Source organism: Mustela nivalis, assembly GCF_964662115.1.
Source record: "Mustela nivalis genome assembly, chromosome: 19".
Classification (NCBI taxonomy): domain Eukaryota; kingdom Metazoa; phylum Chordata; class Mammalia; order Carnivora; family Mustelidae; genus Mustela; species Mustela nivalis.
This window is the reverse complement of record NC_139038.1, coordinates 26,204,229-26,231,511: the sequence shown is the minus strand read 5'-3', so window position 1 is coordinate 26,231,511 and position 27,283 is coordinate 26,204,229. Positions and strand designations below refer to the sequence as shown.

The 27,283-nt window shown below is 53.0% G+C and overlaps 2 protein-coding genes across 3 annotated transcripts in view; one reads left to right on the top strand and one right to left on the bottom strand.

Moving 5' to 3' along the window:
• Window positions 1–27,283, top strand: part of XYLT1 (xylosyltransferase 1) — a 298,678-nt gene that overhangs the window by 265,028 nt on the left and 6,367 nt on the right. For both annotated transcript variants that reach the window (XM_082714896.1, XM_082714895.1), the window contains 5 exons: window positions 4,205–4,421; window positions 7,340–7,516; window positions 11,864–12,126; window positions 17,076–17,271; window positions 22,193–22,526. In XM_082714896.1, the coding sequence (XP_082571022.1) occupies window positions 4,205–4,421; window positions 7,340–7,516; window positions 11,864–12,126; window positions 17,076–17,271; window positions 22,193–22,526 (1,187 nt within the window). The remainder of the gene's footprint in view (window positions 1–4,204; window positions 4,422–7,339; window positions 7,517–11,863; window positions 12,127–17,075; window positions 17,272–22,192; window positions 22,527–27,283) is intronic.
• RPS15A (ribosomal protein S15a) overlaps window positions 16,822–27,283 on the bottom strand; it is a 420,016-nt gene continuing 409,554 nt past the window's right edge. The window contains exon 15 of the transcript XR_014306580.1: window positions 16,822–19,245. The gene's annotated coding sequence lies outside the window, so the exon portion shown is untranslated. The remainder of the gene's footprint in view (window positions 19,246–27,283) is intronic.

The window sequence follows — 27,283 nt, the reverse complement described above, 5'->3', positions numbered from 1 at the left end:
GGATGATAGCTGGGGGGCTAAGAGTGTGGGGTCCGGAGCCTGTTGGCTTAGCTAAGAATCACACACCCTTACCCAGCCCAACCAGCAGCCTGGCTTTGGGGAAATTACTTAGTGTCTCCGTTCCTTATTTTGTAAAATGAACCCTCATAGGGCTGTGGTAAAGACTGAGCGGGAGAAAATGTATTCAGTGTGAAGAACAGAGTTTAGAAAGTAGCAAGCACTCAGTAAACAGTAGGTGTTATTCTGTCTGTATTTTCTCTCTCTCCCTGGAAGAGGGATGATGTTCATCTTACTCCCCACCATATTCTCCACACACAGACTGAGCGTGTCCAAGATGCTGGCTAAAGCTCCTGAATGAGTGAATGGCCTGAGCCCCCTTGTTGTTCCAGATGTGACAGTTGACTCCAGCCCAGGTCAGGAAGAGGCAACAACCCACCCTGGACCTGAAAGAAAATGGCCAGCAGGGCTCCTGGGGAGCTGCCAGACTGGGTCCCAGTGAGCCAGATCCTTGCTGCCTCATGGCAGGGGAAGATGATGTATTAATGCTGCTTGGACAGAATGAGAAAGGTGGACATGACACTTGTCACCTCTACCACCACAACCATGGACATTGGTTACTAAAATAATCTGAGGACGGGGTGCCCCACCCCAAGTAAAAAGAAATGAATCTTCAAAATCTTGGGAGATGAAATTCATTGTGAGGCTTTGGGCTTCTGTCCTTGGTGCTGAAGAATCGTGGCTTTTCAGGACCCAGAAGTGTCTTCTTAGCTCTTGGAGGCTCCCTCTACTCATGCCTGCCTACCAAATCGCAGGAGAGAGGGGAGAGAGATGGAAATTTTAAATCTGTAGCTTGATGAAGGAAAAATATTAAGCATCTCAGTGAACATTTATGGAGCACTGTGGGTTTTCATGCTTTGTTCCGTGACTTTATTTTTTAACTAAGATGCTTAGATTGTATTTATGCCAAAGGAGTAATCTGGATTTGGTGACAGATCACTGGACAGGAAAGAGAAGAAGGGAGATTTTATTCCTAGACTATGTGACTTTGGATGACTTTGAATCATACATCCACTCAGTGCGTTGGGTTTTTTTTTTTCCAGTCTATAGAGTTAATTATATTAGCTCATTGCTAAGATTCCTTCTTACTCAAACTCACTGTAAAATCTGAGGGGCAGAGTTCTTGCTTTTCGAACTCATTATAGGACAAGACAGTTCTGGAATAATTCTACACTCAATGCATATGCCAAGATTGTAGCCAGGGAATTAAGTGAGTTGAGACTTCTTCATTGTCTGCCTTTTCTGAGATCAATTTCAAAGGCTACAGCAGCTTTCTTAACTGACGTCTTCACACGTGGCTGAGAATCAGGACCCTTGTCCCCTTCCATCTGATTTTCTTTGATGCTTAGCTGAGTGGAGCTTGGTCCCTGTGACATCTCAATAGAATCATATTTGGTTATGACTTCGTTTCATGTTGAGACAATAGAGGAAGTCTCTGGAAGGCCTATCCCTGAAAGCCTAGGAGGTAAAAACAAAGGCAGGGGATTCTGTGTTTTCCTTAGGTGGTCTGTTCTGAAGACTGGAGTTCTTGTGAGGTCTGACAGAAATCCTCCTCCAAGACCAACAATCTTCCTCTCGGATTTTGGATTCCTGCACAGCGTCTTTTTGAGGTAGAAGTTCTCACATCCTCTGCTTGAGTGCTTTTGTTAGGGACCCTGACAAACTGAGACAGAGGAAGAATGCAAGTTAAGAGGCTTGGGCTTATATCCAGTAAGGAGACAGTAAACTAAATAAGTATCTTGTATATGATAATACAAAGTTTTAAATGCTATGAAGAAAACCAAAGCATGAAAGGGTGCTCGGGGGCATGAGGGACTGGGTGGAGGGGTGCTGTCACTCTGTAAGAAGGAACTGATGACGTGTCAGTCCCTGGCTAGGATGAACAGTGCTTCCTAAACACTTAGCAGAGACCCTCGTATGCCTCACGTGTCACACTTTCATGGCTGATTCAAGAGGTTGTTAGCACAGCTGTCATGGAGCCCATCCTCTAGAAGAGCAGACTGGCATTCGGAAGGCCAGGCAACCCCACATCTCGTCGGTGAAAGCAGAGGCAGCCTCAGTTCCCACATCCTCTCTGTGTCTCTTCAGTTGACCTTGTCGCCTACCCACATGACCATGTCACCTGGAGCTGAAACTAGAGAGGGAAGTGGCATCGGTCACCCTTTGTGTATTGGGCCCAGTGCTCAAGTAAATCTGTACTGCACCCCTTAAGTGAGCGAACCACACAGTTTTGACCGCATTTATGAAAAGACACACCCAAACATGCCCACTTACCTTGATGTCCAGCGACATGCACAGGGCAGGAAACAAAAATGCAGATCCCTGCCCAAGCAGCGGATTCCTTTCCCCTGCTAGATGCGCAGACTCTTGGCCTCGGCCAGTCTTCCTAGTCCAGACCCCCTCTCAACCCTGGAACCTAGACCGGAGGGATTGTTTGTCTCTATTTACTCATAGTTAACCAAAGCATGTATTTGCAGCTTATCCATTTTCAAATGCAGTAAATACAGCATCCAGTCTCCCACCGCATGAATATTTCATTTTGGAGATTACTGCATAAATATTGTATTTGGATATTATGGGGTGGGACATCACATTAAAATTGCAAGACGGTGCTATTCTCCCACATAATGGAACTCGAAATTAAAAGGCTGGTCTGTGGACAGAAAAGTTTTGCGTATCCTCACACCTGTATTTCTTTTATTCCTCTCTCTGGGTTAGTAGTCTTGGTTACCATGTAAGTTCTGATGGAAGTTATCTAAAACTTGAAGTCTTAAGCATGGTTAAATGTCTGCGATTGGACATTATTCTATAATTAGCATCAGCTGGAGCTGAGGTAGGATTATTCTTTTACTAAACTCAGGGGCTTTCTTTAATGGATTTGTTTTAGAGCCAAGTTTTGTATCAGTAGAATGGGACAGTAAGCATATCGAAAACCTCCAACAGGTTACTCCCAGAGAGAACATGGCTTTGTGAACAGCTTGGATTTTACGCTTGGAAACACGTGTTGGGGAAAGAACAAGACCACCATCTTTGGACACCTGGGTCTTTTGGTTGGCTTGTGTCCTCAGAGCAGTCATTGGCCTTCCCTGGGTCCCAAGTTTCCGGCTGGAATTCCTGCCCCACACCCTCTTCCTAGGTAGAACAGAGTGACTTAGAGAGTGTTGCAACTGGAAAATGCCCAAGAGTGACCCAACCTGTGGTTGTTATGTGTGGTGGCCCATGAGCTAGATTCAGGCTAGGGCTCTGTTTTATTTAGCCAGAAATAAAGGATCAAGCCCCGCATCAGGCTCTCTGTTCAGCAGGGAGCCTGCTTCCCCCTCTCTCTCTGCCTGCCTCTCTGCCTACTTGTGATCTCTGTCTGTCAAATAAATAAATGAATCTTAAAAAAAGAAAGAAAGAAACACATGGTTATCATAAATGCAGTATTTTTTATTTTGGGTTTTGTTTTTTGTCTTTTAAGATTTTTATTTATCTATTTGACAGAGAGAGAGATCACAAATAGGCAGAGAGAGAGGGGGAAGCAGGGAGAGCTCGATGCGGGGCTCCATCCCAGGACCCTGAGATCATGACCCAAGGTGAAGGCAGAGGCTTTAACCCACTGAGCCACCCCGGCACCCCCAATGCAGTGTTTTTTAAAAATCTTCTGTGATCCTGTATTTAATGTGTGAATCCAAAGCGCACAAATTAGTGGATCGTAACTTTGGTGTTTGTCAAAGAGACTTGTAATCCTGCCTATTTTGAGGTGTGCTTTAAGAGCATGATTCCAAGCTGAGCAGCCAGAGGCTGTGATCACCGAACCACGCAGTCATTCGTGGCACGAAAAGGTGATTTCCAAAAGTTCTGCGAAGGCAGAAGCAGATAGTCATCGCACTGTTCTTGTGCCGCGCAAATTCCCTGAACGTTCTAAGCCTTGGGGTCCTCAGCTGTAAAGTGGGCATAAAGGCAGTGCCCGCCCCGTAGGGGTGTAGTGACCTGTCTCACTTCAGAAGAGCAGGGGAGAAGCTATACGGAGCCTCTCCCTGGCTCGATCCCTAGCATACAGTACAAATTGGACACAAATGCCCAATACATGCTTTTATTGCCGATTGTGCTATTTCATTTGGATTCTGTGCACCTTTGGGCTGAAGGGTGACTCTGTCTTTCCCAGGTTCATCCGAAAGCAGGGTCTGGACCGGCTCTTCCTGGAGTGTGACGCCCACATGTGGCGCCTGGGGGACCGGCGAATCCCGGAGGGCATTGCTGTGGATGGAGGCTCCGATTGGTTCCTGCTGAACCGGAAGTTTGTGGAGTACGTGACCTTCTCCACAGACGATCTGGTGACCAAGATGAAGCAGTTTTACTCCTACACCCTGCTTCCTGCTGAGGTGAGTTGTGTAGGGGAAAAGTCCCCGAGCAGGGTGGGGGCTGGCTCTAGCCTTTGGAGCAACACGGAAGCTGAATTTTGGCAGAAGGTTTGGCAAAGCCATGCTGGGTCCAGTATGTAGTCCTCCAAACAGCCAGATGAAGGTGGAGAACTAGTCCTTGCTGTCACAGAAGGCCCCCGGTCACCCTCTGATCTGCAGGGTGGGTGTGTGGAATACACAGACACACGACACTGCTACCAGCAGTTCCGTGGCATCTTTGTGCAAAGTAGAAAGGGCAGTCCTTCCTTAAGACACTTGGGTCCCATTTGTCGTAAACATCATCATGATATACTGATTTTGTTAGAACAGGACATTTCACTGCCACTTTCCACAGAACTTTTGTTTAAAAAAGAAAGAAAGAAAGAAAGAAACCTCTCATGCCTACCATGTTGATGGTGCCCCACTAGGGTTGTGCAGTATGTGGCCTGCACAACTGTATGTGCTGGCTTTTTCAGGATGTACCCACATGACCTTTTGACAGATCCTCCACTGTCATCAATCCTATAATACCGACTTTTTCAACATGAAGAATACCTTTTCTAATTTTGAGTATTTGTCATTCCCTGACAGATAGACAGTAATGTTGGCCTCTTCATTCACAAATGGGAATTCCAGTGATTCTAAAGACAGAAAGCCAGGGCTTCTGCTGGACCTGCACTAGCCCCCATACTGACAGCCATTGGGACGCAGCATTTCCTGATGACTTTTAGAAGCATTTGAAAAGCTCCAGGGAGCCTGTCACCACTTTTCAGACTCAGTGCAGGGAAGGTGTCTTAGTTCAAACTGCTATAATGAAGTACCACAGAGTAGGTGGCTTATACACAATAAGAATTTGCTTCTCACAGTTCTGAAGGCTGCAAGTCTGAGGTCAGGGTGTGAGAATGGTCGGTTTCTAGAGAGGGCCCTGTTCCGGGCTGCAGACTGCTACCGGCTGTTCATATGCCCCAAGGGACGAGGGAGCTCTCTGGGGCCCCTTTTATCTGGGCATGAATCTCATTCATGAGGTTTCCACCCTTCTGGTCTAATCACCTCCCGGAGGCCCTCACCTCCTAACACTACCACATCGTGGGGCTGGGATTTCAACCTGTGGGTGTCGGACGAGCCAGAAACATGCAGTCCATTGCAGAAGCCCAGCTGCATAGGGTTGCAGACCGTTCTGAAACAGTCTCCAGCTCCATCCAGAAGCGGTGGGGACCCAGTTCTGAAATGCTGCCTCTGACAGGCCAGCAGCCTTCTTCTCAGACCTGCTCTGACCTCCAGTTCGCTTCCATCCCAATTTCTGACTTCAGCAAACTCCAGAGCTGGTTGCACGTCTCTTGAACCCGTGCCAACTCCCGTGAATGGTCCACTACCATTTCTTCCGGGCGATGCCCCAGGTTCAGGCTGCGTTTCTAGGCCAGACGAGACAACATTTGATGGTTCCCGCATCCCTCACCAACATCTGGGGCAGTGCCAAGCTGGTAGGGCTGACCGCCCACATCACTCCAGAGGGACGAAGAGCTTGTCGTCACTAGGCCCAGGTTTACTATTCCGCACACACATTCGGTAATCAGCTTTTAATCCTATTTCCACGAAAATCACCTTTTCTCTCAATGCCGATAACCTCCTCATCCATTATCTTGCAGGGAATTTCTGTATCATTATGAAAGGACACAGGGCAATCGGTAATTGGGAACTTTTCCCCACCGCTTGATGGATAATATATGCCTCTGTGGGCTAATAGACAATTCAAGCTTAAAATCCAGGTTCACAGGCATATGTCATTCAGCAGCACAGGAAGGGAAGCTGGAGGGGGTGTGTGGAACCTCGATTTGCCCATCCACCCATTGGGAAGAGGCTGTGTGGGACTCTGGTTGTTTTATTCAAGATGCCCATCCTGATGCTGGCTCTCTCCGTTACAGCCCCGCCCCAGCATATGGGCACTTCATACCCCAGCATCCCTGCTGTGCCCTCCCTTCTCCCAGACCACCACCAGGAAACCACTTTAGAATAAATCTAAAGGCTGAGCCATAAATTTGTTACAGGCAGAATCGTATCCCCCAACAGTTTCCCTGAGGGAGCAGAGATCAGGGCAGAATGTATCTGCCTCATATCTGGGGTTGTTATAAAATAGTGTCCAACTAGAAGTCTGTCTTCCTGTCTGTCTGTCTCTCTCTCTCTCTCTCAGAGGCTATAACCATGTTTCTTGTCTCTGGTCTCTTTCTCCACTCTCAGCGCTGCTTCTTTCTCAGATTCTTAGGAGAGATAGACCAAGAGTCTTAGGGTTAGCAGAGAACCCTGGAGCCTGGTTCAGCACCATGGACAGCAAGAAGCCCTGGCCTGCCCCTCCCTGTGCTGCAAAGCAGGAGGGGTGCCTGTGACACCTTTCAGCCCTGGGACTGATACACCCTTGAATCTGGTTTCCCTTACCCAGGGATGAAATTCCAGAGCATCAGTTTTTGTTCTCAAGATATCTCAGACTGGAGTCCCTTTGGTGTCAGACCTGGCCGTTTGCAAAGCCCGAGCCCTTTTGGCCCAGGATTTTCTAGAAAACTGTCACATGTTTCTTGTGGTTCCCATGTGTGGACGTGACCGGAGGGACTTTCCCTCTCTGCCAGGCGGATAGAAAATGTCCTGAATGATAAGAAATATCTTGAAATCAGATTGTAAACTGCCGGGGAAAGAGAGTTGAGAGAAATACCTGGAGCGTTGGTCTCCCAAGCAGAATTCAGCCACTCTGGACCAAACTTCCCATGTGCCCTGAGTCGGACCAGGTGGTGGCTGACCCCCTTTGCAGAGATGACTGAGGAGCCTCCCGAGAGAGCCCCTGTGCAGTCCCGTGGTGCTGGGGAGGGAGGCTGGAGGAGGCCTCAGGCCGGTCCCTTCTCTCTCCCCTGCAGTCCTTCTTCCACACGGTGCTGGAGAACAGCCCCCACTGCGACACCATGGTGGACAACAACCTGCGCATCACCAACTGGAACCGGAAGCTGGGCTGCAAGTGCCAGTACAAGCACATCGTGGACTGGTGCGGCTGCTCGCCCAACGACTTCAAGCCGCAGGACTTCCACCGCTTCCAGGTGAGCCCTCAGCCCCGCCCCCGCACCTCTTGGCCAGCGTCAGCGGTCATCCGAGGCCTGGCTGGTGTGGCATCTTGTGCGGTGGTGTCTGGCCCTGGCTGCTGGCAGTAACGGTGATGGCCAGAGCAGGGCTCGCCATTCGTCGGCCCCTCCCCCCGTGCTGGAGCAGCTCTAAGCGTTTGGCCTGTATTGATGCGTGAACCCCCGCCCCCACCATCAAGCTTAGATGGGTACATAGAGACAGTGCTATTGTTCATCTGTTTTAGAGATGGAGAAACTGAGGGACAGAAGGGTCAAAAAACTTGTTTGAGGTCATACAGGCAATGTATGTTTCCATGTCCATTTCTCTGTGCTGCCTTTCAGTCAGTCCCCTGAAATACAAAGTTCAGTGTGCCCGGGGCAGAGCTTCTCCTCCTCAGCATTTAACATGGCGGCTGGGTCAGTCTCTGCCGCAGGGGGCACCGTCCTCTGCCTCGCTGCGTGGTCAGCGTCCCTAGGTTCTGGCCACTCGATCTGGTAGCACACTCCAGTTGTGATGACCAGAAGTGGCTTCAGACATTGCCACATGTCCCCTGGGGGCAAACTCACCCCCCAGTTAAGAACTGCTGGTCTCTGGTAAAGTCTGGGAATTTTTATTTTTATTTTAAACATGTTAGACTCTAGAAAATTCTGATGAGCAGCCATATTTGGAAATCACCTTGCTCTGTGGACCTAAAGGAGGAAGAGGAGGTAGAAGCGTTAGTGCTATCTCAGTGTCTCTGCATGGCCTGGCTATTTATGGTTTTGGGGAGAGCAGAGGGCAAGGGGTGGTCAGTGTTTCACCTTCCGTGAGTCTCGAGGGTGTCTTGGTCCCCAGACTTGTTTGGGATGGCAGCCTCTCTCCGTCCCATGGGAGTGCCCCTCCTGCACCGTGGAGGCAGCACCCTGAGGCTCTCCCTCCTCTTCCCCTCCACCATGCCCTCACCCCTGCTGTGGAGAGCACAGACAGGAAGCTCCAGAATGGTTAGACACATCGCTCTGAGGTCATAAGACCCACCATGTGGAGAGGGCTTGCTTCTTCCCCAAGCACTAGCCCAGAGGGTGGCAGGGAGCCACAGGGCAGGTCGAGAAGCCAGGCTGAGGTGCCCCCGCCGACTCAGTCCGGGAAGTAACAGACCCTCCACACAGGCTGCCCAAATGGGGCTTCTTGTCTCTGAGCCTGGCTTCTCTCCTGGGCATGTGCTCCACAGACTTCTGCCTTAGCCTCACCAGGGAGCATGTTAGAAGTACAGAATCTCTGCCCCCCCAGGTGCCTAGTCAGAATCTGCATATAAATAAGATTCTCCAAGTGACTGGGAGGCTCCTTATATTAGAGAAGCACAGGGTAGGAGTCTCTTCTGTCCCCAGGCTGTGTGCCAGGCCCTCTGTGGGCGTTGGCTTCCCTGGGCTAGGCAACATGCCCATTGTGAAGGTGGGGAAACTGAGGCACAGAGGGGCAGACTTTCTTGTCCTTCAACACACAGTACAGTGGTAGGGCTGGGGGTCACTCCCAGGTGCTTCCAGCTGCCCTGGGCTTTTCCCCCCAGATCCCGCAGCCACCCTGGTTCTGTGCCTACACAGGTGCAGAGCACACAGCAGGTGTCCTCTCGTTACTCAGTTTCCCTCCAGGTGCCCATCTGGCGTCTCGCACGCCGGTCAGCAGATGCTGCCATAAGTATTTCTTTAGGCCTATTCTTGATAGCAGATTAAGAGCTACCCATGGACCTCCTCAAACCCATGTTAATTTAGGTATGAACTTGGGTGACATTTCATGCCTTTGTCTACGCGGAAAGAATCCGCTGAGCAGAAAGAGGGTGGCAGGGCAAGTATTTGACCTATTCAAAAGGCAAAAAGGAAAAAAAAAGAAGATTCCCAGTTTTGTAGAGAACCAGTTGTTGCCCTTGAGGCAAAGAACCTTCATCATTTAGAGCGAGCAGGGGGGTGGTTCTGGAGAGCATTGCCTCTGGGCTGGGCAGCCTTTGCGTTTAGCCCCAAGCCGCCCGGGGACATCACGGTCTCTGGTTCAAAGACGGGCCAACACAGAGACCTCGCACGTGCTCCCAGCTCTTTCTTTCCCGGTAAACAAAGATCCAGAATATCCCTCCACATCTAGATGCAAGGAACTGCTGCCTGTAAGGAACTCAGAGTTCTTGTTCGAAGAAGAGTGGTAAATATAGAAATGTGCCCTTTTAGGAGATCCAGCTGTGAATAATCACAAGCAGAGAACAGAGGCTGCCTGGCCCCTGAGTCCGCTTCTCTGCCCCCAGAACATGAAGCCCCTTGTCGCAGGCTTCAGGTGGTAGTGATAGTAGGTCCTAATAGCAGATGACCCTGTGTGCCAGACTCTATGCTAAGTACCTCTGTGATGATTCCCATTTCAGTGATGAGGAAGCTGAGGCCGAGGTGATTTCCCCAAAGACCTCTACACCTAGAAAGTAGCAGAGTAAGGTGGTGAACCCAAGTGGTCTCTTTCAGCGCCGCTGTAAGGGAACTGAATTCTGACCCTCCACCACGGAGAGGGCCAGAATATTATTAAATATTATCCGCAGGCCACCATAGGGTTCATAAAGCAGGAAGGCAAGGAGATGTGCAGCGTGATACCAAGGATGTTTGTTTACTCAGCAGCTCAGTCCTGGGATAAGGCAGTAGAAAGAGATGGGGCTTGAGTCACCAGATCTGGTTCGAATCCTGCGGATGTGGGAGTTTGTATCCATCACTTCCCCTTTCTGAGCTCAGTTTCCTTATACATCAAACGGGGTCATGATGCCTGCTCCGCAGAGCTGTTGGAAGAATGTGAGGTGGCGACATGACGCGGGGTGACAGGCTCTGCAGAGAGTGTGCTCAGTGGTCTTTATGGCCATTTGTGCTGTTAGTGATCTACTGCAGTGAAAACAGTGCCAGACCCCGCTTAAGGTCAGTAATAACACTAGACCCTAAATTCCTCAAGGGAGGGGCTGTGCTTTCATTGTTTCCAAAGCCCTGGAACGGGGTCTGCGAGCTACAGCCCCTGGGCCAAATCCTGCTTTTGTAAGTGAAGGGTTTTGGGAAGCAGCAACACCCATTCATTTGCCTCTGCTGCATTTACTCTGCCTGCTTTCACGGGACAACAGCCGATCCAGTAGCTGCAAAGCTGGAAATAATTATTATGTGACCCTTGGTGGGTCCCCACCCAGGCCTGAGTATAAGAGCTGGCAGATAACACGGCGCCCAGGGTTTTATTTCTTTATCCTCAACCCCAGTCTTAATCCTGGCTTGGCCATTACCTTGCTGTGTGATCTTAGATAAGTCCCTTGCCCTCTTTGGGCCTCTGTTTCCTTGAAAACCTGGTTTACCTAAGTGGTCTTCATGATCACCTGGGAAACATTTTTTGGTTACAGATTCCTAAACCTCATCTCCAGAGATGTTGCCTCCATAGGTCTTGGGGACGGACTCCAGAATCAAAATTTTTTTTTTCTTCTGAGTGGGAGGTGGGGGAGGACCAGAGCGAGATGGAGAGAGAGACTTGTAAGCAGGTTCTGTGTGCAGTGCAGAGGGCAGTGCAGAGCCCAATATGGGGCTGGGTCTCACGACTCTGAGACCATGACCCAAGCTAAAATCAAAAGCCTTAACCCACTGAGCCACCCAGGTGCCTCCAGAATGTGGATTTTTTTTTTAAAGCTGGTGGTGGCGTGCAGCCCCGGCTCCGGTGTCACTTAATTTCTTCAGACCTCAGCAAACAAATCCCCCCAAAACCTGTTAAGAATGTAGATTCCTAAGCGCCCCCTGCAGACACTCCGACCAGTACATCTGGGACGTCCCTTATGAGTCGCTAAATCTGCAGCAATGCCCATGAGGCAACAGGGAGTGGTGGGGACTGAGGCGAGTGGAAACGTTTATGCCCATCTACAGGGGCAGCTACCCCTCAGCTTCAGCCCGTCATTCTGTTTCTCTGAACTGTGGTACCTTTTAACTGTTGCCAGCTAATTCAATTTTAAAACACTCTGCTGGACAACTGAAATATATCTGTGGGCTCTACTTGTCCTGAACCTCCAGCTAAATGATTTCTGAGATCTATCTCCGCTCTAAACATCCAGGAGGTCATTTATTTAATGGGCATTTAAATGACGCTGACTGTGTGCCCACCACTGCTTTAAGTGCTCTACAAACATTAATTCACTCAGCCCCATCAAACCTCTCCTTATCTCCATGCTATGACGAGGACACTGAGGACAGAGAATTAGTAAGTGTCAGAACTAGGATTTGGGTCCAAACCGGCTGGCAGCAGAGAGCCCTGCTCCTAAAACCCCCGCTTGCTGATGGTGCTCTTTTTATCCCCACCCCGGAGCACAGCAGACGGCCAGGCCGACCTTCTTTGCCCGAAAATTTGAAGCCGTGGTGAATCAGGAAATCATTGGGCAGCTGGACTATTACCTGTACGGGAACTACCCCGCGGGCACCCCAGGCCTCCGCTCCTACTGGGAGAACGCGTACGACGAGCCGGACGGCACCCACAGCCTGAGCGACGTGGCGCTTACCTTGTATCACGCCTTCGCCCGCCTCGGCCTCCGACGGGCCGAGTCGTCGCTGCACGTGGAGGGGGAGAACAGCTGCCGGTGAGCCCGTGGGGGTGGCGGGGGGCAGGGGAAGGGCAGCATGGGCGGGCGCCAGGGTGCAGGAGGGGCGCACAGCACGGCAAGGAGGCCGCCGGGGCGGGGGAGGGGGTGGGGGCACGCTTCTCCCTGTCTTCCGTGACCTGAAAAGCATCCGAACCGTCCCAGTGGTCCAAGCTCCAGTCCGTCCACTCTAAGCCACGGTCCCACGACTACCCGCGCAGAACACCAGGGTCTCCCGTTTACCTGATTGTGTCCTGGCGGTGCACGCGTTCTTCATGCCAAGTGTGTGTATCTGAGAAGGAAGCTTTCTGTCCCCATTAATTAGTCGTGTTTGCCTTAGATGGATGGGAACCATGAAAATACAGACCTTTGGTTTAATTTTTCTTACAGAGAATGTCAAATATATACCAATATAACATCTGTAGATCGTGCCTGCCATCCTACATCCTCAGCACCCAGTTCTAGCGATTTCCAGCTCCAGGCCCACTTAGCCCGCCTCCCAGATCGGTTTGGAGGAAGCAAAGCCCAGACGGCCTCTCATCGGAGCCCCGAGTATTTTAATACATATCTCTGAAAAATAAAGGCTCCTTTCTAAAACGCAGCCATACTGTGGTTGGCAAACCTAAAAATATAACCAGAAACAGTTAAAATGCACACCTATTATTTAAGATTCCGGGATCCCTTAGAATCCTCTCACCCCCAACTAGCGGGTCCCAGCTGACACTTCAGGAGTGTCCTAGAATGCACAGAAGGGAGAGGGGGACGTAGGACAGCAGTCTGCCGTCACCCGCCACCCTGCCTTCCCTAAGCCAGCGAGCCCTTGTCATTTCGTGTCCCTTTACTCCCCTAGAGCAGTAGGCACTGCGGATATTTACATAACGCAGTAAGAATTTGAGTCCCTGTTTTTTTTATTCGTTATAACATTCGCCCCCTTTCCCCACTCCGCTCTGCAGCTGCCCTAATGATAATGAACCTCTTCGATGCCTACAAGGATTGCGCTGCTGCGTAGAAATTCCAGAGTTCGCCTGATCCGGTCCTTCCCTGTTGCAGTGTCAGTGACGGACCATTGTAACCAATGCTCCCACGACTATCTTTGTGCAGAAGCCTCTTTCTTTTCCTTTCCTGCTCCTGATCATTTCCTTAGGACGGATTCCCAGAAGCGCCTCTAATCACTTTCCTCCTCTTGGTTTCCGTTCTCTTTCAACAGCAAAGAGAAAACCTGCTTTGTTTTGTTTTTGTGTTTTGAGCCACACTCTGTCTACACGGACGCGTCCCCTGGTGTCCCTCCTTGTCCTCCTCGTCCCTCTTCTGGGGAGCGGACAGAGAAGGAGGAGGAACCATTTTGTTCCCTAAAAGCCTGAAAACACTGCGAAGTGTCTGCCCGGTGTCCAGTGCGTAGTCAGCCGGGCTGTGGGGCTACAGCAAGCGGCTTCCATTCATGCCATCCTCCGGGCCTCGGACTTCTCCCTCCTCGCCCGGCAGGTTCTAGTCTGGTTTGAAGGGAGACCAGGGCGAGTTAAGAAGCCAGGACTGTACTTTACTACCTGTTGACCCTGGACAAGTCATTAACCTCTCCGTGCCTCGTTCCCTCATCTGTAAGATGGGTGCAGTAGTAATAAGCCTCAGGGCATGCGGTGGTGTGGGTTTTAACAGAGACCATCTTCAAACACTGCCCTATGAGTTACGTGTTACTGTTAGTATCATCCCTGTGTTAATAGTGTTTCCCAGGCTAAGTGCTCAGTAAGTGCGCGTGTCCCTGTGGATGTCTTCGTTGTGTTACCGTGCAGTTGTCACAAGCAGTCATCAGGGAGCCGGGTTTGGGAACTGCACGCTCCCTGACCGGTGGTGGGAACTGATCCTCAACTGTCCGTTTCCCCTTGCTCTGCAGGGTCTCTGTGGCAGCCCCCCCTTCCCCACTCGTTAAAGGTCAGCTTCAGTGCCCGATCCTCCAGGAGGCTCCTGGGGGCTCCCCCTCCCAAGCTGAAAGGAGCTCAGACTTCTCCAGCACTCCCAGGGCGGATAGCTGAAGTGCCAGGGGTCAGGGTCATCCACGAGTGTCTTTCCCTTCTGCTAGTCAGGGACAGAATCCTGGCCCGCAGAGCGGCCAGGTGCATCGCTGTAGGTAACACGTGCCCCACGCTTGGGAGGTGAATGTTGTTCACGAACAGTTGTAGTCCCAGACTTTACAGAATTTATAAGGTAAATGACCATATATATGAAATTCAAAAGACACCCCAATTTATTTAGGGTTGTTGAAAATTTCTCCTGGTATTTGTTTTGGGATTAAACAAGCCATCAAGTTGCCTGGGGCCTGGAAGCCTTTGGCTTCTACCTCATTTTTCATTATAATAGAACCATTGTGCCTTGCTCTGGGCAAAGCCAGTATATTTATGGATATGTGCCTGCAAATAAATCAGGACAAAGGACCCTTATCCCAAAATGCAAGAGAGTGAATTCCTGCCCCTGGGGTGTCTGGGGAGATAGCAAGGGAAAACTTTACTTTGGGAGGGAGTCTCACGTCCTCGGCGCATTTCATACAAATTGTCTTTCCAGTCTATAGTATAACCTTTCATAAAAATAATGTTTATTGATTTTCTTCTCATTATAAAATAACACATGTTCAGTGCAGAAATTTTTGAAATGGCAGACTGAGAGAACCAAAAAGAAAAGCAAAAAACAAAAAACTTTGCTTTGGAGCCACCATCCGGAGATAAGGCTGTCCGTGTTTTAATACGGAGGCTCGAAGTCCTCAGATGCTGTCCCGGGCCAGGCAGGCAGCAGGGCTCACCCCTGCTAGGTGGGCTGACTGGGCCAGTCTGGAGGTTCCATGGGCCCTGGTTCTGAGCTCCAGCACATTCTTGCTCTAAGGGAATTAGAGACTTGAAGCTGCCAATGGGTCTCCTGATTTTTGAAGAGAAATGAGAAGTCCAGATTTTGGGGTGAATCTGAGTTTTTCAGTGCCCATCTTATCTAGACACCTTTGGACCAAGTGGGTGCATCTGTGGCAGCCTCTAGGTTACACTGTATCGTGGCGAATTAATTAAAACCACCTCTGGTCTTTGTTGTAATGGCTTAAGTGCTGTATCCGGTCAAGAGGAGGTATCAGAGGACTTTGCATTCAGTCCTGGGCGACCTGTGCCCTACGTGCACTTTAGAAGCAAAGGTCCAAGAGGAAATCCTTCTAGATTTTCATGCAATCAGCATGTATTGATTGAGCATCTACCACGTGTCAGGCTCTGTAGGCACTGGGTGCTCAGCCGTGACCCAGACAGAGCAGGCCTCTGAGTTCAGAGGACCTAAGACAGGACCTAAGCACATGTAAGGAAAAACAAAAGATTGGTAAGAGTGAAGGCTTTGCCAAGGATGAAGGTAAAGCCACCCGATAGCAGTGAGTCAGTGATGTAAGATTCAGTGGTCAAGGCAGAACTCTCCTGGGACAGTGACATTGATGCAGAATGGTAACGCACAGCCAGGCACGCAACAGAAAAGGAGAAGAGCGTCCCCAGCAAGGAGAATATCCTGTACAAAGGCCCTGAGGTAGAAATGAGCTTGTAGCATGTTCAAGAATCCAAAAGAAAATCCATGTGGCTGGGAGGTAGGAGTTTGGGGCAAAGCGAACCAAAGCAAGTCTAGAGGAAGAGGCAGGACTTTGTAGACAGGTGGGACGTTTAGACTGTACCACAAGCGTTAAGCAAACCGCTTGTCGTATTCAAGCAGTGGACCGTGGATGTGGCTACCAGGAATGGGACAGCAGACAACGTAGGTGGGGACAAGGAAGGAAGGTCCTAGAAAGGTCCAGGTGAGGCACAGTGGCGGCTTGGACCAGGATTGTGGCGGTGCCTGAGGAGAGGAAAGGATGGAGGCAGGCGGGACAATAGATTTCTGGACAGAAAAGTGAGGGAAAGCAAGCCTCAGAGCTCGCTCCTGGACTCCAGAGTGCTGACTTTGGCTCATTTACTTGACCCCTCGGCAGCCCCCAACGCAACTGACCACCCCCTTCCGGAACCTCTTTCTTGTTTTGACTCCCATGACAAGCTCTCCTGCTTTTCATTCCCTGCCCCTCTCAGCCAGCGAGACTTGGGGTGTCAAAGGCATATATCCTAATGAGCTACTTGTGTGTGCGTGTGCATGTGCGTGTCCAGATGGGCAGTAATTTTTGAGGATCAGACCCAGTGCTGTTGTTGAGGACACTGGGAGCATGAGTCAGTACATTTTTGATAAAGGTGGACATGAGAACCTGGCGGAGGGGAGAGAAGAGGCGCCCTCCAAAGTAGTTTTCTTCAAAGATGTTGGATTGTTTAGAAAAGCCAAAAAAAAAAAAAAAATTGTTAAGCATCCAGTGATGAACTTGCTCTGTGAAACACGGCATGGCACACACTGGGGGGGGGGGGGGTGTGCACACACTCACCAAAATCGTGTTTTCGGAGACTTGAAAGGCATGCGATAATGCTCGGGAAATACTGTGAAGCAAAAAGCAGGATGTAACCAGTATGTATATTATGATCCCAAGCATGTAATATTTATGCAAATATATGCATAGAAAATCAGGCTGAATTTGCATAGGAAATCAGGCTGAGAAGAGATCCATCACTGTGGCATCACTGGCCACCGTTGTCCCTTCCTAGTACCTGGCACCGGAGGATCGATAAATATCTGTGAGCTGACATGCCCTAGGGGAAGAAGCATCAGAAGTAATAATTTTCACTTTCTTTATTGTGCTCTTGTACAGTCAGCGGGTTTACATTGATATTCACCAGGAAGTCGTCGGTGGTGGGATCTGAGATACCCGGGGAGCAGCTTTCAGGGATGGTGCAAAGGCCCGGGGTCAGCGCTGGAGAAAACGGGGCGGGGCCTGCGCGGGGCTGGGGGCAGCAGGCGGTGCGCGTGGGGCTGTGAGCCTGCGCGCTGCAGGCCCCGCCCCCGGGCTCACGGGAGACTGTGTGTTCCAGGTACTACCCGATGGGCCACCCAGCATCCGTCCACCTCTACTTCCTTGCGGACCGCTTCCAGGGCTTTCTGATCAAGCATCATGCTACCAATCTGGCTGTGAGCAAACTGGAGACCCTGGAGACGTGGGTGATGCCGAAGAAGGTCTTCAAGATCGCAAGCCCGCCCAGCGACTTTGGGAGGCTCCAGTTTTCTGAGGTGGGACGGCCGGCCCCGGCGCACTTCCATGGTCGTTTCCAGCGGCCCTGCTGGGTTCCGTGTGCCAGTCTGACGCTTGGCGACAGAGAGGGAGGGGAAGGGGACCAGAAGATAGCACGCCCTGCGCCTAGGGAGGCTCCTCCAGCCATGGGCGCGGGCACCGGCATCTTAAATGGGGCCAGGGGAGAGAGAGACGGGGCCAATGTCTGCGGACCCAGTTGACCTGGAGCCGGGGTCTGTTTTTTACAGTAGAATCTCTACTCATCATTTTTCATCCTGGCCAGTGACCCCTCCTCAGCCTGTGTTAGTCATAGATGAGAACAGACCAGTTTCCTAACGAAGCGATGGCATTAGTCCCCTTGTACAGATTGGAGAACTGAGGCCTCCGGAGGGCCAGGGACTTTTTGAGTCGTAGCTAGGAAGAGGAAGAGCTCAAATGGAGCCCAGTCTCTCTGGCCACAAACCACATGCCTCCTTGTGCCTCTGTCTCCCCAGGTGCTAGCACCAGGCTTTATTCAGATCAGTCACTAATGAATGAAAGGACGGATGGCCGGCCAGGTGGCCAGTGGATAGACAGACAGACCAGGGCATGGATCCCTGGGAGGGAAGTGTAGTTCTTTTTTTAGCCCAGCACCAGCCTTGTCACGTCAGCCCCCTGCAGACCTGGTCTGGGGGTTTCTTGGCAGGTGCTGTTCCGGCTGTCTAAAACACTTTCCTTCCTGTGTCCACATGGGCAGCTTTTTTTGGTCATTCGGATCTAAATCCAAGTGGCGCCCCCTCCAAGCAGCCCTCCCTGCCCGCCCACGTATGCCGCAAGAACTCCGGTCTCCACTTGGCACCGGTTCTGTCATTTTCGTAGCATTTACCGTGCAAAATCATCTTGTTGACTTCTCTTCCCACTTGTGAGCCATCCTCCAAAAAGCGGAGACCGTGTCCCTCTTGGTCACCGCTGCATTCCCTGCACATGGCATCTGGAGGTGCCAGATACGATTTCCGAATGGCACACACTCTGGGGGGGCGGGGGGCAATGTGCAGGAGGGGAAGCCGGTCCAGCTTGGGGAGGGGTGGCTCCTACCGAACTGCAGCACCCGACTCCGGCCTTCCCCATCTCAGCCAGCAGCTGGAGGGGGTGATTGGTGGCTGCTGGGTTAGGGACGTGCAGTCGGCGTAGTTTTAGAACACGGAGTATCTTGAACGGCTGGGAGTGGGGTTGGAGCGGGGACCCATCCGAGCCGCTTGTGCAGTCTGTGCCAGTCCCGCCCCAGCTGCCCATGGCCCCAGCTGGCCCAGCTCTGCCCTCCGGAGGGGGGGGTTCTTGTGAAGCCACCATTTTCAATTTTCAGGGAAGGATCCAAGTGGATTGGCGGGATCCAAGGCGCCATGGGAGCTGCCTCCGTGAGTGTCGGGGGGCAGGCAGACAGCAGCCCAGCTGGATTCTGCGCTGGGGCCCCAGGCGGCCAGTTGAAGACATTAACGTCCCATTAACGAGATGGATGCCGGGTGGGTGGGCGCTGCCTGTTGACAAGCCAGCTGTTGGGTCACGGGGCACTTCTGGCAGTGACAGATGAGGGTGGCCACTCTGTGGCTAGTGATCTGTGAGGGCTCCTACCGTAGGGGTGGCAGTTTTGAGGTGAGAACCATCCAGATCTCTGGCAGAGTACCAGCATGCATGTAGCCCTGAATTTTATACTTTGCACTTTTTTCTGAAGTCCTAGTAGTTTTTAAGGCAAACACTGTCCCGTCAGACAAGAGGGAAGGGAAGAACGGCAGGGGATCCCCTCGTGGTGGCCTGGCCACGAGCAGGTGGCCAGTGTCGCTGAGTGCTCAGATGGATTTCTCCCTCCCACGGGAGTCCCATGCTACTGGCTTGCAGGAAAGATGTTCATGAGATACTGGGAGCAGGAGAGGTCGTGGTGAACTACACAGTCCAGGCTCTCGTTGCCATGGAATTGTAGTTCGGGTGGGGCAGTCAGCCTGTGAATGAGCAAATACAGGAACAAAAGCATTTCAGCTAATGGCAAGTATTATAAAGAACATCAAACTTCATTCCTGTCTTTGCTGAGGGTTGAAGAGGCCATTGGGGACTACTTTCAATGGGAGGATTCATTTGAGAAGCTGTAAAAGAGCCGGTGATAGGGTGAGCTGGGGCAGTCCAAGAGAAGAGAGAGACAAGAGCATGTGCAAAGGCCCTGAGGCTCTGGGAAGCATCTGGGCACACGCAAGGAGCAGCAAGGCCTGTGTGGCTGGAGCATACTGAGAGGGAAGACCGTGGAAAAGAGGTCTGAGGGAATGGTGCAGATTGTGAGCGAGCTTGAAGGCCCGGGAGAAAAGCTCAGGTTGTATTTCCAATGCAGTGAGAGACTGTTAGTGGGTTTGAAGTTGGGGAGCGACGTGGTAACCTTGAACATGGTCATGATGTGATTAGTGATCATTGTGTAGTAAGTGGTTGTGCACTTGCAGTGAGTCTGTGAGAAGATCTCAAAGCCCCAGAGGGTGTGACAGCATCTGGGCCCCCCACCTCAGGCAGCCCCAGCCCTGCTCGCGCTTGGGAGTGGCAGCGAGCCTTCCACTCACTCTCCTAGGATTGGAAATGAGATCCAGCTTCTCTGTTGCCAGCTGCTTTACCCAGCTTCCACCTGGGCTGTCTCGCTTTTAGAGCTCAGACCTCAGAGAATTGCCAAGGATACTGTTGCCAAGTGTCCTCCCTTAACTGGTCACAAAGCCCTTCTTTAAGAAGGAGCCCTCATTTGGGGACCATTCCTCCACTTGTTAGTATCTGTGGGAAGTCCGTGTGCACAGGGGATGTCCCCAGGGGATGGACCTCGGGCACAGGGATGTCCGTGTGCTCAGCCCCTAATCGTTCATGATGCGTCTAGAGGGTGGGTGGACAGACGGACGGACGGAAGGAGCGACTGAGCACCTGAGCAAGCTCACTGTGCTTCAGGTGTTAGAGATACTAGAGACCCAGGGGTCAGCCAGCCAGACGCAGTCCCTCTCCTCATGGAGTGGACCGTCCTGAGCTAAGGCAAGGGACAGCATAAATTCAGTTGTGATACTGCACACAGAAAAGCCCGCCGTGGAATCCTCGGAGAAGCACCTCGGTGGTGCCTGTAACCAGGGAAGGCTCCCGAGCGGAGGCAACACCTTGGCTGAGCTCTGCCCGAGGAGCAGGAGCTGGCCGGGAGGGGGAGGGGACAGGAAGACTGTCCCAGCCCGAAGGCCAGGAACTAACGGGGGGTCAGAGACGAGAGCGCGCCGTCCTCGCGGACGCGCCGGAGCAGGGCCGAGTGGAGAGGAGGAGGAGGGGTTGAGATGAAGCAGGACCAAAAGGGACCAGACCTGACAGGATGAGGTGTCAGAGATCAGGCTTGAGAATCCTGAGGTGCTGAAGAGGGTTGCACGTAGGGAAGGGACAGGACTGGGTTGTCTCAGTGACCTCACCGAGACTCGGGGGCCGTGGCTGGAATCCTGCTCACGCCCGCGTGCGTTTCTTCACTCAGTTCCGTCCGGTCCCTTCCTGCAGCGAGGCCGCGGCCCCAGGGGGCCCCTGCAGAAACGTTTCCGCAGTCCCCGCCTCAGCACCCTCCCTGGGACAGCGCCTGCGTCCCTGTTTGAAAGCGGTTGTCTAAAGACAGACCACAGAGCGCACCGTGGGGCCCCGGGCGACAGCAGGCGCCGGGCACATGGGCATCAGATGAACGAGAGGTTAACACGAGAGAGCGGGCGAGAACACAGCGTCTGGGGGCCCCTCACCGGCCACGGCAGGGACCTACGTGCTCTGAGCGTCGGTGTTCTCATCTGTGATGTTGAGGACAATGATGAGGGCCCCCTTCGCGGAGCGGAGCGCGTCATGCAGGCCGGTGCCTCGAAGCGCTCAGCGCTGTGCCAGCCCCACGGTAAGCGCAGGGTGAACACGAGCCCCAGAGAAAGAACAGACGCGGGCGTTCACAGCAAGAACAGAGCACCAGCCACCACCGCCGGCTCCGTACGGAGGCCCCCGTACCCCGACCTGCACACACGCACCCAAGAGGCTGGTCGTGGAGAGAACACGGGAACAGGCGAGCCTTCGAGTGTGTTTGTCATCTGCTGCCTGTGTGCCCACATGTGCTGGGTCTTCAGAAACACTGAAGCCTCCTGGGTGACCAGACCCCTTGTGTAAACTCATGGAAAGGGGTGGCAGAGCTCAGTATCGGGGCCCAAGTGGTCCGATCGTTTCTGTCGAGTCTTTCACTCGCTGAGTCCATGGATACGGAGCCCTGCTGTGTGCCAGGCATCGTGCTAGGCACCCGCAAAGCTCAGTGACGCCAGCCGTGGGGGCACTGAGCAGTGAGAGGACGATTCACAAGGTCTTCCTGGCTCCTGGCCGGACGTACGCTGCAGACAAGCCACGAGCAGACTCCTAGCAAGTCGGAGATGTGCACAACGGCCAGCCGGCAGGAAGGATGGCTCGTACGGGCCCCCGCACCCTGAGGTCTAGCTCTGAGTGCTGTAGGGAGGGCACAACTAGGTCTTCCTAGGAAAGCCATGTGGACTCCTGGCCATGATAGGAGGGGCTGAGAGAGCCTCATGTAGTTCAGAACATACACGAAATGCCGGTACCCAAAGGCACTAGCTGTACCTGCTGGCCTGCCAGCCAGCATTTGTTCATTCATTCAGTGCGTGGTAGGTTTTCTTTCTGAAGCACTAACCGTGTGTCAGGCCCAGGAGCCCTAAGGGTTAATGAATGGACCACAGGCCTTGTAATCCCCCAGACCAGGTCCTAATCCCAGATCTTCTGCTTACTAGTGCGTGCACAGTCTTGGGCAGGTAACTACCGGGAGCCTCAGTTTCTTCATCTGTAAAATGGGTGTATGCAGTGTTACAAGCAGGATTTTAGGTCTCTCAGGGACCAGTGAATTGAGGTCTCGCTCTCTTGTTTCAGGTCGGCACTGACTGGGATGCCAAGGAGCGGCTCTTCCGCAACTTTGGGGGTCTCCTGGGGCCCATGGACGAGCCCGTAGGCATGCAGAAGTGGGGGAAGGGCCCCAACGTCACCGTGACTGTCATCTGGGTGGACCCCGTCAACATCATCGCAGCCACCTATGACATCCTGATTGAATCCACTGCCGAGTTCACCCACTACAAGCCCCCTCTGAACTTGCCCCTGAGGCCTGGGGTCTGGACAGTGAAAATTCTTCACCACTGGGTGCCAGTCGCAGAGACCAAATTCCTCGTTGCTCCGCTGACCTTCTCCAACAGGCAGCCTATCAGACCAGGTGAGTGCTCCCGGCGTCTCTGCGGGGGAGATAGTCCATCCTGGGGGTCCCGGGGGTGGTCCTCCTCGGGGCCGTGCTGCTCACATGTGGGGCACAGAGGCTGCCTCGGAGAACAGTGCTCCCCCCTCTGTGCTTCCCCTGCCTGTTAGCGTAGAGGGACCTTCCCGTTTTCCACTTGTACGCTGAGGCGATGTCATCTCTTAGGATCTGATTATTACCTGCTCTCCCACTGGACTTCCAGAAAGCCCTAATCGTATTTAAGACAAGATAGGAAACATACCGAGTTTCACTCAGTATCTTACTTTTTAAAAAACAGTAATTAAAGTAGGAAAGTAGGAGCCACACACGTTCATTGACAGTCCATTTATGGTTTCCTTGGGACCAGAATGGCAGCGCTAAGGAATTGTGACACAGATTGCATGGCCCACAAATCCCAAAAATATTTATTATCTGGCCCTTTGTAAAAAAAAAAAAAAAAAAAGATTGCCAACTCCTGCTACAAAGGAGAGAGAGAAAAAAGAACATAAATGGCCCCCACACACATAAAAAGCTGCTCAGCCTCATGAATAATAAGAGAAATGCAAATGAAAGCAAAACGCCGTAGTGTGAAGTGGGACCTCGTTTTGCTTTGCAGAGGGCCGGAGCTCCTGCTGGGGGGGACGCAGAGTGATAAAGCGGGTTTGGAAAATGGCTTAGCGCGGCCCCTGTGCCACACAGAAGTCCCAGGGCTCCATGGATGCCCCACGGACCCGCAGACCCATGCAGACCTAGAGCAGAATTGTTCCTAATGGCCCCAAACCAGGAGCGGCCCCGATGCCCTCGTTCGGACGGCTGAACGCTGGTGAGGTCTGTCCAGACGCGGAGCTCGGCATGGCCGGAACACCAGCGCCGCTCGCCTCCGCGCGCTGATTTTGGGGAGTCTCTGCAGCATGACACTGAGGGGGGCAGGTCACCGAAGAAGTCGAAACGAGGGTGCGCACATTTAAATTCAGAAGCAGGCCAAGCCAGCAGTTCCCGACTTCAGGGTTCTCGTGTTCGTAGAAACCGGTGGGGCAAAGAGTTGTCGGTGCGAAACCAGGGTGAGGGTTCCTGCTGGGCACGGAGGGCCGGAGAGGCGCAGGTCGGCGCCGCCGTCTTTTTCTCTTCTCACGGGAGGAGTTTACTTCATTTTTCTGGGTCCTCCTCTGATCACTGGGAACGTCTTCCTCCCCACCCAGTCCTCCCTCCCAGGGGAACCGCCGTCAAAACTTTGGTGTTCGTCCTTCTGGTGGTTTCTGGAGGCTTCCAGAGCATAAACATGAACACACAACGGCTGATCTTTGACAATGGAGTGATACGTGCTGTCATGAAACTTGCTCTTTGGACTTGTCCGAGTCCGTGTGTCTGCTTCTTCCTGTTCCGTTGGGTTAAGGACCCAGAATTCATCTGTCGCCCCTCGAGCACACACAGCTTCTTCTTGCACAGCAGTGCAAAGGTTTTTGAATCTCAGATTGTCTGTGCCTGTACAGATTCAGCCCTAAACAGTTTCCTAGAAACAGGATTTCTGAGTCTCTTGGTATTTGGAACTGTTTGTCTACATGTAACAGAAACCCAGAAGCCAGAAACACCTTACGGCCTCCGTTGGGTAAAGAGAGTTGGGGTCTGGGGGCCGTTTGACTAGTGACACGAGGACTGGGGGACAGAGATGTGGGGAGGGGCCGCCAGGAATTCGAACAGGGGTGGGGGGCGGTGCGACGTGAACTCTGTTGGCCTCTGCTACGTCTCCGGGCTGAGCAGGCAGGAAGATCCCTCATGTTTTCTCAAGGTGGAAGTCGCTCCCCCTCCCCCACCCCCACCCCCGCCCCGGGAAGCAGCCAGAAGACCCCTCCCGTACCAGCTGGGCCTCAAGTGCTCTCCAACGCGGTTCCCGGCCTTAGCATCCCTGAGAGTCCCCAAGCCAGACGCAGAGGAGGGAGACAAAGAACCTCTTCGCTCCGGATATACCTGCCAGCCGGACAAAGGAGCGGTCCTCCACTCCAGGGGGAGAAACCCTGGGGCCATTCACTGGGTCCTGATTTTTCCAGTTTTTTTTTTCCTTTTCCTCTCCTTGGAGTTTCTGAAGATGGCGTGGCTCTTCCTCCCCCTGCCCAGGAGGAGCCGGGGTCATCCTGCCCCGCCGGGAGCGGCCCCCTCCGCCGTCAGTGACTGCGTCCGTTAACGATGTTCCAGTGACAGGAACATGAAGGTGGGAGCCATGCAATTTGTAAAATGATTCATCAAGAGTAATTTGCTATCGATGCGTCCCTGGTAATCTCAAGAAATCTGATGAGGTGGAATTGAGGAAAATTTAATTATAGAGGCGAGCATCACGGGCTGGTGCTGTAATAGCATTTCCCACATTAACCTCATTTTTCATAAGGGTTTTCTGCATCAGCCACAATATTTGGCTCCCAGCGTTCAGATGCTTGTTAGCTGCTCCTTTCTCTTTGCGTGGCCAGCCTTCTGTGGGTGCGGGTAGCTCCCCACTGCCAGCTCTGCCGATGTGGAGGGACTGAGGCTCCCTGATGAACAAGGCAGAACCTGCTTGAGAAACAGGCTCCGTCCTCAGACAGGCGGTCCGGGAGCTGCCCACGCCCCTGCCAGCATCGGGGAGAGGCGGCCCGGGGCCGGGTTTAGAAGGCAGGTTCATTTGTCCAGCGGCGTTGAGAAGGGCGGGGCCGTGGTCCTCCTCCTCCTCCTCCTCGAACCCCGCTCAGGACCGCACATACTTGAAAACCGGGTGCGGATTATCGGCGCTGTCCTGGTTGCCCCCGAGGGGGACAGCCACCGGCCCGGGAACGGGAAGTGTTTCTGAGTGCCACACTGTCCTACAAGCCCTCGCACTCTCACCCGAGCCAGAGCTGACCGGCTAAAACCCAGGCTCACCCAGGTCGGCGGCCGGTAGGTTTTCACAATCTCTTCCTGCGTTTGGCAACGAAAGAGGCAACAGGAGGGAACTTCGCCACAACAGCGAGCTCTTCCCCATCAGCCCAGATGTGTGCACTTCCTGCTTCCCCCGTCAGCCCTAGGAAGTAGACTGGACTCGGCCGGGCCCGGGCTTAACCCCAGATCGGTCTGGTGAGATCGCCACCCGTTCCCCATCTGCAAAATGGGGATGATAACGCCAGACCTGCGGCTCTGTGCGTGTACAGGGTTGAGTACTAAGAACACCAGCCGTAACCATTCTGGCTGAACTTCTTCAAGCATCAGTCTTGGCCGGGCGCCGTGTGCGTACAGGACAGGTCACGCGCGGTCGCGTGTGGTTTCGGGCACACGACGCCGTGACTCAGCAACTCCTCACACCCCAGCACTCCTCGCGCGCGTGCTCCGAACGCCCGTCCCCTCTCGCGCCCCTCCTGCCACCCACCTCCCCTCTGGCAACGACCAGTTCGCTGCATCTAAGAGTCTGTTTCTTAAAGGCCACGTGAGTGAGATCCTGTGGTATTTGTCTCTGACTTAATTCCATTAGCATTAGCTCCTCTGTTTTTTGTCCACGTTGATGTTAGATGCAAGGTCCCATTCTGGTTTGTGTGGAGCACTGGTACCCTGTGCCTGTCCCAATGTCTACACCACATCTTCTTTACCCGCTCAGCTGTGAGGGACCCTAGGGCCACCTCCGTAGTTGGCTGTTGTCAACAACATCGCAGTCAACCGCGGGGTGCGCACGTGTTCGCGGGTTAGCGCGTCCACAGTCTCGGGGGAACACCCAGTAGCGGTGGCTGGAGCCCAGGGGCGCTCGTTCTGAACCATCCGAGGCCCCTGCACACGGTCTTCCACGGCAAGCCCGTGTCCCCACCAGCCGTGTGCGAGGGTCCCCCTTGCTCCGTGTCCTCACCAACACTGGCTGCTTCTTGTCTTTCGAATTCTCGCCGTTCTGGTCTGTGCGTCCCTGACGCTGAGGGACGGTGAGCGTCTTTCCGTATGTCTGCTGGCCGCCTGGATGGCTTCTGCCCACTTCTAGCTGGATTATTGGGGTTTTGTGTTGAGTGGTAGAGGTCAGCTTGGATACTAACGCCAGGCGCCACTGTAAGCACTTACTAGAAATCAGCACAGGGACCATCACCGAGCTCTGAGGTACTCAGTACTGCACTCCTCTGACGGTCCAGGAAAGCAGGCACCCGGTGTTGTCGTCTGAAGCCACACATCAGGGATGTGAGCCCTGGGGACCCCGACCCAGGAGCCCTGGCAGCCGCCCACGGGCTCACACGGGAGGTGCTGCTCGGCAGAGCTGGGCTGGTAAGAGTCGGTGTAAGAGTCGGTGGAGGTGCGTCCACAGACCCAGACTCCAGCCTTGGCTCCAATTCTCATTAGCTGATTTGCAGAAAGCCCTTTAATGAGGCTGTGCTTCGCAGAATTCTTTTTGCCATGATCTGCTTACGGCTTCCCTGGTCTCATGAACCAGCACTCCGCTCAGGAGGCACCTCTGTAAGGTCTCCCTTACCCCCTCATCCAAAATAACCATCCTTGGTCCCCTCTGGCTCCAGGGGGGCAGCAAGCTTTTACTGTAAAGGGCCACACAGTAAAGCTTCCCTGCTTTGCGGGCCACACAAGGGCTTCGCAGCGCATTGGCGGCAGAACTGGCTGCGGACAGCAGGTCCGCCAAGAGGCACAGCTTGTGTCCTAGAGCAGCTTGATTTACCCCACCCGGCTGGCCACCCCTGGCCCGAGGGCCGCAGCGTGCACAGCCCTTGCTCTGAGTCCGCCCCGTGCAGTCCACCCGGGCTCCTGAGCACCGGCTG